Source organism: Pyxicephalus adspersus, chromosome 1 (genome assembly GCF_032062135.1).
Source record: "Pyxicephalus adspersus chromosome 1, UCB_Pads_2.0, whole genome shotgun sequence".
NCBI lineage: Eukaryota > Metazoa > Chordata > Amphibia > Anura > Pyxicephalidae > Pyxicephalus > Pyxicephalus adspersus.
The window spans coordinates 153,761,721-153,775,886 of record NC_092858.1 but is presented as its reverse complement, the minus strand read 5'-3'; the positions used below and the strand labels follow the sequence as shown (position 1 = coordinate 153,775,886).

Below are 14,166 nucleotides of genomic sequence, written 5' to 3'. Positions count from 1 at the left end.
AACAATACCATGTTCACATGCTTTAAAATGACCTCATAACATCAGTGGAGGATTTTAAATCCACTTTTACTTTGAATTACTTGGTGTCTCACTGGTTCCCCCTGATTCCCTAGAAAATACGGTGCTGATACCATGTTTAGGAGCCTTGCAATTAACTTCAGCTGTATTTTCACTAAATTTATACAAAATGTTACCTAAAACACATATTTGGCAAACAATCTCAGTTTCACTCTTTGTTTGTGTCTATATACAAAAGCATCTGAAATTATTTTATTTAATAACCAGATAACCAAAAATCAGATTGTGAGAAGAAGGTCATATAGCTGCAAACATATTACATCTTCATCAGGCTGGTCTGATGCCTTGCGCTGTCATCAAATGTGTGGTAATGTGCTGCAATATTGTGTAAATATTGTGTGTCCTGATATGAAAAAAATATTCATTTTAAATGCAATGCATATTATAATGGCCATGCCTAGAATGTTCACATCTGTGCACATCAGCTTGCTAAATGCAAATGTGTTTTGGTGCATTGTCTAGGTGCATTGGGGTACCAGTCAAAATAAATAGTACCGTTCAGAACTTAGCTTGAAGTGTTACTGTGCATTGTGGTAATATAATAAAACAAACATTTTACCTCCCATTACCAACCCATTGCAACATAAATGGTCTCTTTAAAAAAATCCCTCATCCAAAAAAAATGACTTAGATGACCCACACTATGAAAAGGCTAACTCATAAAAATTATTCTCATATTCTGAAGATATGTTAATAATTAAGAGCAGGGTCCTCTCCTTTCGTGTAGCTGTCTGTATTTGTCTGTCATTTGCAACCCCTATTAAATGTACAGAACTGCATAATATGTTGGCGCCATATAAATCCTGTTTATTATCTATAATAATAATAATAATAATAATAATAATAATAATATAAAGTCAAAAACCTAAAGAAATTATTAAATATCTTTGAAACCCCGCCAGCACCACCTTGTGGAAAGAAGATGTATGTGCTTCTGAGCAGCTAAACAAGGCAAGCAGAAAAAGATATTTGGAATTTAAAAATCATACAAATAACTGGTTACACGCAGACCACATTGTGGAATGTGTCATCTGTAAACAAGAATAGTCTGTAAGGGTTTTATTGGTGTCTAAATTTATTTGAAAGGATAGCATATATTTAAATTTAGGATTAATATGCTTCCATTGTGCACAGAGGGAACATACAACAATTCATGACCATGATGGATTAATACTTGCTTTTAGACTTTCCTGTCCATATAAATACAATTACCATTGACATGACCTTAACCTGTCCAAAAAAGCTTTCTGTTCTGCTTTTTGTTTCCTAGGAAGTCTATAGTCTGTATTCCTTTGTTACCATTTGCCATTTCTATAGTGCTGACATATACCATAGTGCTTTATGCATAAAGGCACAGACTTTTGTGTGGCAGTTCTGGACTGCTAATTGGCTGGATTCATGAATTGTGTAACTGTCTGCAAACAGAAGCATACAAGATGTAGAAAAATATAAGACTCCATTGCCTAGTCCCAAATGAGGTTGCACATATGAGCACAAACAGCAAAGCAGTTGAAATGGAAGTGAGAAAGAGGACATGCATGAGAGCAAGACAAACTCCTAATACATTTTTCATTTATTGTTGCATTTCAACTAAATAGATAACAAAGGCTTGTCAAGTGGAGTGCTGCTGTTATCTGCATTTATTGAAGTCCTGGAACTGAGAACACCAGGGTTCATTAGGTGAAGTGTGTCTGCTGTCTGCATTCATTGAAGACAGGAACTGAACAGATAACATGAAGTCAAACAGGATCTGCAGCCTAGGGTGGGAGTGTTTACTTTGTGATCTGGTGTGACGTGATTCTGGAGTACAAGAACTATGTTCCTGAGTTCACTCACCATTTGGATCTCAAGGTCTATGTGAATATTGGATTTATAGTCAATGTGGATTATTTATCGCTATTAGGTCATATTTATGTGGATTTGAATTGTGTCTTTTGCCTTTTATGAGATTATTAGCACCATTTGATTGTTCCTTATTATTTTGGGAATTGATTACAATCTGAAGTTCAATCCCTATGCACATTTTACTATTTTTTTTTTCTGCATTGCATTGTTTCATTTTAATTTATTGATTGTTTGGCCTTCCTTTCTTTATGCATGGAGTTTTACTTTAAAAAGAGAGCCCATACTGAGAGAAGTAGATGGGCTGACATAGCTGACCACTCCCTAAAAATACCAGTTACTTGTATCCCCAAGGCTTTGGAACCTTCATTGTTATGCAACAAAAAAACAAATTAGAAAGAATCAGAACTTGGAGTCCAGATCTGCTAATTTCTTCCAATTCAGTACCTCTAGAAGCATAAAAGTTTTTTTTAGAATAAGCAACTTAGAAATGGCTTCCATACAGGGAAGGAGTTTAAAGCTGAGTGCTGCAGTGGTTAGGACTGATTGGGAAACCTGCAGCCCTGAAATGTGCTGATCTCATACCTACACGGTGAAAATTTACAGAAACTGTATCACCTGATCTCGCACTTTAGGAAGAAGCTGGAAGAAGATGTCTGCACCTATCCGACGACACAGGACCTATTGGATTTGGTTTGCAGAAGAATTGACAACTTTTCATATGTAAAGGTAAGTTTTTTTTGTTTTTTACTGAAACTTCGATTTTATGATGAATGCAATTCCTCATTCAGAGCTTAGAAGTTGAGTTGATATTGGAGGTATTCCTGCAGCCAGAAGAAGTAAAGTATGACTCCGATAGAGGGTTGCCAGAGGCCAGGAGTCTCTTTGTTGGGGGCTGAGGATAAAAAAAAACATCTGCTCTATTACTAAAACCATTAGGAACATTTAGCCCCCATCCCATCACGTCCATGGCCATCTGTTCTTGCCCTATAGACAAAAAGAAAATGAAAGGAAATCTCCGATGAATCAGGTAGATCTGTTCCCTTTCTCCTCTTGTCACACCTTTTTGAAATCTTCCCTAGTCTAGCATTGCTTTCTGGGTTTAGAAGTCAGAGAACAGAAAATCGCACTGCTTAAGTGTATCTTTAACCTCACATAGTCACTCAATGCCACCATAAAAGGTTCTCTTACATTCATTGTTTCCAATACACGACAAACTGTTATTTCTTGTCAGATGCACCATTAGAAAAAATAAGTGTTGTAGTTCAAGGTTCTGGCCTATAACAGAAAATTAATGCTTTGGTCGGAAAGCTAGTTTTTGAATGACATTTTCTTGAACATTTGAAGAATAATATTGTCTTGATCCAGGTTCCAGTAAAGTCATAAAACAACCATGAGCAGAGTTTGTGCCTCTTCCACATACTGTGTGTAGTTCATTCATGTATGACAGTCATTTGTTTCAAGAAGATTGTTCTCTTATAAGAAAGTATTCATGTGGGAACTGTAATTAATACACTATCTGGAAGGTATTATGGGAATTGATAGATGAATCATTTCCTAATTAGTCTTTATTAAAAAGATGTTGAGGGTTCAGGAGAAACATTATTTCTACTTTCACTTTGATACTTTTTGGCTTAATTGTTCGCCATAATTAGAGGACAAGCATTTGTGAAGAAGAACACTTGTACTATTAGGTATCTACCTCTGAACTTAATAACTATTAAGTTCAGAGGGAAAATGAAAAGCTCTATGCTGTATTATCACATTATCATTATTGTTTTTTTGGCAGTGTGTTGGGGATTCCCAAAGATTAATCAAAATTTTTTCAAGGCATGAAGTCAAAAAATGAAATTCCAGTGAATTTTTGCCCCTCTCCACTCCTTACTGCATACTACTAGCACTATGTCCCAATGTTAAAGGTCATGGATTCTTTATCACATTTAGTGCTCCAAAAAGAATATGGAGGTTCCCTAATAGAGGCCGATATACCACAGATTACCTTACTCTTTAACTTCACATAGTTTTCTACACTACTTCTGGCCCTTGTAACCAGATGACCATAGTCCAAAAGACCATGCAGATCATTCTTGGTTGCAAAGGTTCAATATGGTTGAATCCAATACAATTTACTGGGTCAGACAAATGCTGAGGGGCACAAATTTAACTTAATCCCCAACTAAAATGCTCAAATGCGCACTTTTATACAACAGAGCAGTGGCATGGCTGCTATAAGGCAAGATCAATGATGAAACAATGATCAACAATGAAATGATCATTGTTCTAAAATCACATTACTCAGCAATGATGCTTGATTAAATAATTGTCTTTCCTCTGAATAACTAATTAGTATATGCTTTACATCTTCAGGCCTACTCTACAGAGAAGAAAAAGAAGAAGCTGATTGGTTGTTAGGATGGAATTAGAGACTCTTAAGTCAGAGATCATACAAAAATCCAGTGAGTCATATTTTGCAGATGGTTTAAACAGAATAAGCATTGGAAGACTTCTTATTTAATTAAAAAAATAAAAAAAACAAACAAAAAACATGGTATGTTCTATAAAGTTAACCTTGATTTAAATGAAATGCTATAAAACTCTTACTGAAAAAAAAAACACATAGAAATTATGTTTCGGCACAGTACAGCACAGCGTATTATAAGTACAATTGTAAAGAATATTCAATTCTGGCACATTGTCATCAAATATGTTTGGTAATTCAGTAGTAGGTGCTAAAAACAAAACAAAAACACATAATAATAAGGGAAATTACAAAAAAAACGAATAATTTCAGGTCACTATGAAACTAAAGGACAGGAATGTGATCGGATATCATTTTGTTTGAATACAGCTTCATCCAGGTCTATCAGATTTCCATTAATGGTCACATCCATGCAACCAATATAGAAGGCGGAGACAGGCGTAGCCGTAAGTGGGAGATCTGTGGGAAACAATATTTATTAATATTGTATTATTTATCTTCTACATCTTACTTTCTACTTTCTAAACCCTACATCTGCTTCTGAGTAAATGACCTTTATCAGAGTGTAGTCAACCCAACTAAACCTATGCCTATAGTGCCAATAGATGGTTGTCGAATGAAACCTTCCAATTTACTGCATTGCATTAATACTGATAATTCTTGAATAATTTCATAAAAAACAAGCCAAAATGATTAAGAACTAGATGGATACTGTATGTAAACAATTAGCAATAAATTATTCTAAGGCTACGTACACACATGCAATAATGGTCATTAAAAAAAGATCTTTCGCAATCCTTTCCAATGACAAAAGACTGAACAATGCATGAACAAGCGCTGTACACGCAGCGCCATTCTGCTACATAGAGAGGGGAGGAAGAAGAACGACAGAGCAGCACCCCGCTGTGCTTTCTTCTCTTTACTTTCATTACAACCGTTTGTCCAGCCAGGACCGATCAATGGGCGACAAGCACTGTACAAACGCCACATTCTCATCTGATATCAGCTCTGAGGCCAAAGAATTGGCTAAACTGTAGAGAAAGATTTATCCACTTGACAGTCCTGTGACAGGTAATTTCTATACTTTGCCTTGTCATACCTTGACAGCAGGGGTGTAATGGGGTGGGCGTGCCGTGCCCTCAATTTTTGGGGAATGAGGCGTTTACATTGTGTTACAACAGTGATGTGCATGTGTGCTCGCCATGGATAGTACCGTGCACCCTCTTCTTTTTTTACGACTAGACCCCTGCATGACAGCAGGACACGTTCAAGACCTAGACCTTCTGTTTCCCTGACAATAATTCCTAAATATTTATAGATGTACCTTGCAAATTGACACAGCTGTAGAAAGAAAACCAAAAATAAACACAAACAAATATATCTATACAGTGTTTTTTATGGGGAGAAAGGGAATTTTTTATTACTATGTTCAGGGGCTTTTCAATTAACCTAAAAATATAGTGATTCTTTATGAATCTTAACCAAAATGCATTTCTGACTTTTGCCCCTCTCTACTAACCACTCATCAGCCTTGGTTGCTGGTGATACCATACTGATTCTAAGAAACTGGAGAATGGCAGAAAGACAGAAAGCGATATTCTCTCTAAGCAGCACCCTGTCTCTTATTTAGGACCAGGAGTGGGAGAAGAGCTGTTGGCTAGAGTCACTGACAGCAATAGACATTTAGCTGGAGATCACTCCTTATCTTACTCCTAACCACTCTACCTAAAATAGTTTAATCTGCACTATTGCGGAGGAAATGGTGCATTTAAAATACTCATTCTCTACTTATATAACTTGATAGCAGAAAAGAGAAATACCTGGAATTCCTCCTAAATATGTATCCAGATGTCCTTTCATTGCCTGATCTAAAACTGACAACTGCTTCTTCATTTCTTCTTTGTCCGCATAGCGGATTTCAGTGTAGGAATTGGATGTGATTTCCAGACCTGACTTTGTAGCTATAAGGCTTATAAAGAGATTTTTGTCCGTACATATCCTTTTTGTTGACAGTCGTGCCACTGTGATGCCTTCAACACTGACAATTATGTCCTTAAAAAAAGAAAGGAAAGAAAGTGAATTAAACTTTACTTGAAACTTATATATAGCTATTCTTCCCATTAGGATGCCTAAAATGTATACATGCGACATGTTTTTCTGTGATATCTCTGGAGAAGTGCACCCTGGAGCTTTAAAACTCTTTTTAAAGGCAGATGAAGAAATGTCCAGATGGAGTTGCTAAAAATATAGGGCTGAATTCACACCTTTCCATCCACATTTTTATGCATTCATAAGTGTGTTGTCGATAATATTGCATTTAAAGTTTGTGCTGTTTTAAACTAGAAAGCATATTGTAATATTTATTAAACATTGATGGTGTGCAAAGAAACAGCCAATATAGATTAAAAAGCTGTTTTTTAGCATAAATTATACTTCAGTGTTTTTTTGATGGTACAAGCATTGGGGGCCTGGTAAATAGCAATGCTTCTTATCTATTTGCAGCTGGTGTTGGTTAGCGAGGCTTCTGCTAGAGCCTGTTGTCAGTCAAGCCAAGTATTGGATAAGGGAAGGGTCAGTCAAGTTGACTACAGGACTCCAAGGCTTTGCTCAGACTGGCAAAAAGCTTTAAATACAGATACTGCTTCCTCATACCAGTGAACCTCTGCCTTTGGGGAGACACTACAAGTATCATTTACATATAGCAGCCCCATAGAGAATAAATAGGGGTGGCAGTGAACAATACAGCACTGCTCACTGTTGCCCGCTGTCAGATATGCAGACACTGGTTCTTTAAGAACCCAAGCGGCTGGTGAGGTGTAAATCTCTGGGAGCTAAATAGGATTGCTCGATAAGGAGGCGGTTCTGAACATGTCCTAAGCATGGTGTGTGCCAGCATAAAATCCTGTACCCCGATCAGGTGCTGAGTAACTGACCATGCCAACATGTATCTCCTTCTGTGCACAGTGCAAAAGACCCAGGAAGAGAAGGGGATCACCAGGTTATTGCTGCTGATTATGTCAAATACATGCATAAAAGGAACAATGCACATGGGTTTTACATGAACAGATGACTGTAGTATTAGAAAGACACTACTAAAGTTTATAAAAACTTAAAGCCAAATTAGTTTGTAAAAAAAGTTAATATAAATTTAGCTAAAAAACATTAAGTTTATAATAATAATAATATTAAGACAGCTGGAGGTGACTGGATGTATCTACAGACAAAAAGGAAAGAGCATTCGACATATAGAATTTTTTACTGTATCACAGTCTTTATATTTAGTCCAAAACATGTAACACGAATGCATGCATGTAGCAACAGTAAGAATTATAAATGTATATATGTATAGAATGTAAAACCCCTTGACATACTTGCACAGTTATGTCAGATGACTGGTCTTCAACAGCTATTGCCAATGGCACCGTGTCTGTCTTTACTAATGCAACCATCACCCCAGTGCCAGTGGATGAGCGAATGTCCAGAGTAATATTTACTATCCAATCTCCTTCAGTTGAAGTGTTGTCTGCTGTAAGGAACAATGATATATTACATCTGTAATGAGGCAATGCCACAAAGCAACTTAGTAATAAATGCATCATAAATATAGTGCAAGCCAATGACTTACTATAGTTCAGTATGAAGTGTGCCAGTCCCCCTCCAGGGTAATAGGAGCCCTCCTCCACATCTACCAGGCAATGCTTACTCTGCTTTCCTTGAATAAATTCCTTTACACCCAGTGTACCTTGATTCATCAAGTTCCATCCACGGATACAGCCATCCAGTCTGGGGTTAATCTACAGAATTTGATATATATTTTTAAGCATGGAAGAGAATAAAAATTTCCAAAATTAAATATCATCTTTAGCCAAAATTTCAGTTTTTTTGTTTCTGTTCCCTTTAGTCAAAGGACAGCAATGAAAATAATGAAACAAGTTCTAACCCCTGCCCACTTTGCTCACACTGTATTTTTGTATTTGCCCCATTGCCTGATTTTCCATACTTTCATTGATAGCAATAAACACCTGACAAATGTTAGGAGCTTTCCTTACTCTTCCCAAAACAGGACAAAAAGAGAGATACACACCATGCCACTCTATGTAGGAGCAGTGGCTGGCATAAGGTAAACTGATAAAAGGCTGCCTCAAAATAACATAGTAATAAAAAAATAAATTTATCAACAAAAATAGACCTAGACATGTTAATCCTATTCTGTCTCAATACTTTACTAATACAAGATAAGGCTCAATTGGGCTGAAATATGCAGAAAAACATGATATAAACAATGGGAGAAAAGCAAAATGATCAGAGCTAAATGTAACATAAAACACCGCCACTGGCACTCATACGGGTGACTAGGCACCTAATTATGGGTTTCTGCATCCCCTCTGCTGTTTATATTTGGTCTTCCCTCAATAAAGAAATTTAAATGTATCACATTGATGGCACTGTGACTAAACATTCCATGAAATCACCGGTTTAATGAGATTTTCTATTTTCCGTGGCAATCCTGCTATGTAGACTTTGGTTTCCAGAATACCATTCACAGGTTTAAACAGATATCGGGGGTTATTGATGTTCATAACAGCTTCTTTTGCAATCTTCACACTTATACTGTTTTCCAGCTCCTCCACTGACACCTACAAGATGAATGAACACACATTTTTATTTACTGTGTATCTGTTTATTTTTACAATGCTAGAGCAAAAGGTGATGTATGAACCAAGAAAACAGAGATAAATTATAATTAGTGTTCTGTTGGTAACTGTAAGGCTACATTGTAGCCACGTTGTAACAAATGCAGTTTTTTATACATAGAATCACATTAACTGTTTAGTTTAAATACTATTGTAAGAGTGTCACAGCAGCCATACCAAACAATCAGGAATGATATGCTACTAAACCAAGCCTAAAGCTAAATCCTCAACTCAAAATTTTTAATATACATTTAGTCCCCGAGTTAAGGACATCCCATATACGGATGACTCCTATATACAAAGAGGGTTTCCCTGCTCGCTCGTGTGCAGGACAGAGGCTAGATGGGGGAAAGGGGGTGGTTGGCATGACTTGCAGAAGAAATCTTTTGGTAAACACAGCTGAGGTTGTGGGTGATCTTAAGGGCTGAGCTGTTCTGCAACCTTTTGTAACTCTTTAATAACCAAGACAAACTCTGCAGTTGTTTCTTTTTGCATATCAAAGCACAGCTTGCTCCAGAAGTTTATGAATGTCTAGCCTCCATAAAGATTTTTGTTTGTGATTAACTCACAGTGAGGATTTTATACAGTAACTGACACCATGCTGCCTAATACCATGTTGAGACAAACATCTGTCCTAATTGCATATATTAAAATAATGTACCTGTTCTGACTTACATACAAATTCAATTTAAGAACAAACCTACAGTCCCTATCTCATATATAACCCGGGGACTACCTGTATTTTGATTGGATTTTTTCTACTTAACCATGTAGCTTGACTTTATTAGCTTTCTCTTTAAAAAGCATATAAACTTTCTTGTAAACTCCCCTGCAATTACATTTGCTGCTGTACTTTTAGCTTTAAAGCAAACCCAAGAGTCGCAGTTGTGTCTTCGGCCCTTTATTGCAGTGCCATTAAAAAAACATCAGATAGTTAGATGCTCACAGCATCATTACTACCAGTGGGATAGAGACATGACCACTGTTCTAGGGTCATCTGCAAGGCTGGAAATACAGCAGCAACTACACTTCCAGAGGGAATTTATAAGAGATTCTATGTGCTTATGAGGGAAAGGAAACAAATAAGACCATACTGGATGGTAAAATAAAGAATTTTAATCAAAAGAAATAAAAGACTTGGTATTTTACTTGCACAATATGACAACATTTTTAATATAGACTACAGAGTATGAAGTCTAATTTTACGAAAAGTTCCAATAGCTGTAATATGTAAAGGATGGCAGAAAGAAGTAGATGGTAGTGGACACATGTCCATGGAAGCCATGGAACCCAGTCAAGAAATTTCATGCGAAAAATATACCACTAATATCACCAAGGGGCAAGTGTAAATTCTGCTCACTTTTATATGTTATTGGTGAATGGTGCTGGCCACAATACAATTGGAGATTCACTGAATTTATACAATCTAATATATATATAAATATATATATATATATACCCTTTCTTTGGTTTTATATCTTTTTTTTTACACAAACTGGTGTTAGAGGAACAAGGTGATGAGGTGAAACAAAGTGATGATCCTTGGACACCCTTGAAAACAATAATAAAATTAATTTGGAGGGTGGCGGGCATGGTCAGATTGCACCTTACTGTGGGAATCAGAATGCTGTGAAAATAAAGTATAATAGTCAGGAAATGAGATAGAGAGAAGGGAGAGAGAATGCAAAAGAAATAAAGGCAGAGATGGAAAACCAATGGGTGGCAAAGTCTCTTCTTCCCAGTACATCACAGGCCCACTGCATGCAAAATATTGTGCAACGGGCAGGAATTGTAAATCTAAACTGACATCTATGTTTCTATTTGACCAGGAAATCAGATTACTTACATAGAGGAGTAATGAGGAAAGGGTCACGTTGGGTTATAAAGGGGGTGAATCCCAGGACATTGACTGCCACCAACATGGTAAACACAAGGCTATATTCTGGATGTCATTTGGATCTGAGTCCATACTATCTATCGTTCAGTTCTGTGCCTCCACAATATCCCAAATAAAGAGAGAGAGGGATCAAATATGAGCTTTCAATAAAAATATATTCTCACAGTATATAGAACTACAAAACCATACAACTAATCATAGGGAAAAGACACTCATTATTACATCAGCATAAACCCATAGTTTTACCATGCATTTGCTTTGAAGACAACTAAAGAGCTTATAAAAAGGGTTATACACAGCAAATGAAAATCTAAATAATAATAAGACCATAACACTCACTATATGCCAGTCTCCATTATTGATTGATTTGCCGCCAGTTGTGACTTTTGTCCATAAGTCGTTCTTGAATTGAATTTCAATTTTCCCATCACGCAGAGCAAGTAGAAACCATGATGTGGCATCAGCTGACTCTGCATAAAGAATCACTCCTTCCCCATCGTAGGTTCGGAAATCAAACTCCGCTGAGAACCTTTTGGGACATAAATTGCAACATTTCAGTTTAAACTCCTCATACATGAGTCTACCAGGTCAATCATTTGTACTCCTTTTATTTGGGTATGGTCACATCGGATAGACAAAGGTGTTTGATATTATTCATTGAGACAGTTTATTATGGGATTCCTGTCGACTTGAAAGTTACAGTCATCCTCAGAATAGAAAAAAAAACAATGAGAAAATAATATTTCTGTGATCTGACATGCAGGACAAAGAAACTTGAAATACCAGAATCTCTTCTCTAACAACACATAATTAATTTCTTGTTTGTTCTAATATAGAAAAATAACTTTTATTTCTGGGTATAGGGGACCATGTGACCCACTCCTCTTCCTTCCTTGTCATAATGCTGGTGCTTGAAAAATGTCTACCGCTGCAAGCATGATATCTCTATGTAATCTCCATGTAATTTATGTGTTTGAATTAAACAGCTTAGGCTGCCAATGGTGCCACCATTACAGGGAACATGTTCCATTTTTCACACAGTTCTGAAGAACCCTAGGGTTCCACCCTAAGGTTCCTCCAGAAGTTACAAGGGGTTCATTGAACTGTGGCTGATTGACCTCCTATAAGGTGGGAACTGAATAGTTTTAGGACCTGGTATAGCCAGTGGCGTGACACCAAGGATCTTTTTAGCTGTAAGTTAAGTTGGTATTTTGACCATTAATGTATGGATATAGGGATTCTTTCCACTGGCATTCAAAGGAAATACTCTTTTACAAACACCTGCAAACTATTGTAAAGAATTCTCATGGGTAAAAAAAGGTTGGGAAAAGTTGATCTATGTAATTGAAAATGTTTAAAAACCAATGTCATGCACAAAGGTAAAGGCTTGTTACATGATCTTTTCCCAAGGAAACCAATATCCGCTATAATAAGCAGCAGCTTCGCTTGAATATTTATACCCCCTTTAAGTGTGTTTTTACCCACTGGTCACATGACTGGCTACTGAAATAAACCTAAAGTAAGTTCTGGATATTACAGGTTTTTATTTTTTTGCATACAATTGTATACATTATGCTTGTTGTATTTAAATGAAGCCATATTGCATCTTTGTGAAATGAACCAGATATTCACATGCTGCACACATGGCAGACATAAAGCACGCAAACCTTTCTTACCTTGTAACATCTGGCAGCTTGAATCTCAGATAGACTACAGGAATTCCTGTGAATTGTTCTGCCAGGTAGAGTAATTCATAATTCGTCTCAAGATTGAGAGGAACACACATTGGGATACGCTACAATGGAGAAAAGAAACAATATGAACACAATCAGTTCTCAGTTGCAATTGTTTTATTAAAATGATTTCTAATGTCTACCAGTTATTTTAAAAACGTTGCTGAGAAATTTTAAAATTCTAGAGCACTGCAAATTGAAAACTCAAGGTGGCACTGGACTTTTCTCTAAGTCTTACAAAAGACAGTTGACCTGATTTATTAAAGCTTATTAAAGACTGGAAACCTTGAATAGAATTGGTCAATGAATAACAATGATAAAACATTTGCCAAATAATAGAAAATTATCCTAATACATCTATTTCAGGTTGGATCACCCAAGTTCACCCATAATAGTCCTTCTTCCCCAGCCTTGGTGAGCTTTAATAAATGAGGCCAAATATCTGCTTGGAGTTTGTATATATTACTTGTGTTTGGATATATTTCTTCCAAGTCCTGCATATTTCCAATATCCATGAGCATACTAGTAAGTTTATAAACATTCAAGCTATCTGCAGAGTCTGTAGGAGTTGGGTAGAGACGTTAGTGAGCACCTTTTTTGGGGACAGGGTTGATAGTAATCGTTTGGTGTTGTTGTGATGTTGTTGACAGTGCATACATAAATCAATAAAAACATGGCTTTACATTTTATTTTCTTAATTTTTATCCCATTCTGTCACAGTTTTTAAACCTTTTTAACACTTCCTCTACTATTAATTTATGTTTCCCAATTTCCATTCCCCTAACAAATTATCTTGGATTCAAGGCTCCCAAATTCACAAAATTCTCTATATGTAGACCAAACTTTAGTTACTAATACAGAAATTTTGTTTTATGTGTGTGTGCATGTGTAAAAGGTGAGGGCATAAATGTTCATTGGTCTTGGCAGAAAATAAATGGCCATTTTGTGAGTAATCATACGTGACATCTTGGTTAGTCTAGCACAGTGTTTCTCAACCAGGATACCGCCAGAGGTTGATAGAGGTTCGTTGAGCAATGAGAAACTTGTGCCTCTCGGGTCAGTTACCACTGACTCCAACAATCTTTTTGGCTATCTGTAAGAGTGACATTCTTCCCACTGGCCAACAATGTAAGAGACATTCTTCCCAAAGATCACCACACTAATGTACCGTAAGCTGTGGACATAGTAATTATAGAAGAAGTTCCCGAAAGACCAAGAAGTTATTTCAAGTGGTTCCCCCAAGTTTAACAGGTTGGAAAACACCGGTGTAGAGAATGGCAAATCCTTTTGCCATTTTATTGTGGTTATCCTATTGTTAAGGAAGGAGTTAGCATCATTTTTAGTCGCAGAGACACAAAAATAAATGACCAAAAATCTCTTTAGAGTCAGGAATAAACACCTTCAAAGACACTTGTCACCAGAACAGGTGCTGCTACCGGTGTA

At 36.6% G+C, this 14,166-nt stretch overlaps 1 protein-coding gene across 1 annotated transcript in view; it reads right to left on the bottom strand.

Moving 5' to 3' along the window:
• Nucleotides 1–4,363: 4,363 nt before the first annotated feature.
• Nucleotides 4,364–14,166, bottom strand: part of PROS1 (protein S) — a 35,983-nt gene continuing 26,180 nt past the window's right edge. Inside the window, exons 8-14 of the mRNA XM_072419038.1 lie at nucleotides 12,667–12,785; nucleotides 11,330–11,519; nucleotides 8,872–9,036; nucleotides 8,025–8,193; nucleotides 7,771–7,925; nucleotides 6,220–6,451; nucleotides 4,364–4,858 (exon numbers count right to left, since the gene is read on the bottom strand). Coding sequence (XP_072275139.1) covers nucleotides 4,716–4,858; nucleotides 6,220–6,451; nucleotides 7,771–7,925; nucleotides 8,025–8,193; nucleotides 8,872–9,036; nucleotides 11,330–11,519; nucleotides 12,667–12,785 — 1,173 coding nt within the window. The 3' untranslated portion in view covers nucleotides 4,364–4,715. The remainder of the gene's footprint in view (nucleotides 4,859–6,219; nucleotides 6,452–7,770; nucleotides 7,926–8,024; nucleotides 8,194–8,871; nucleotides 9,037–11,329; nucleotides 11,520–12,666; nucleotides 12,786–14,166) is intronic.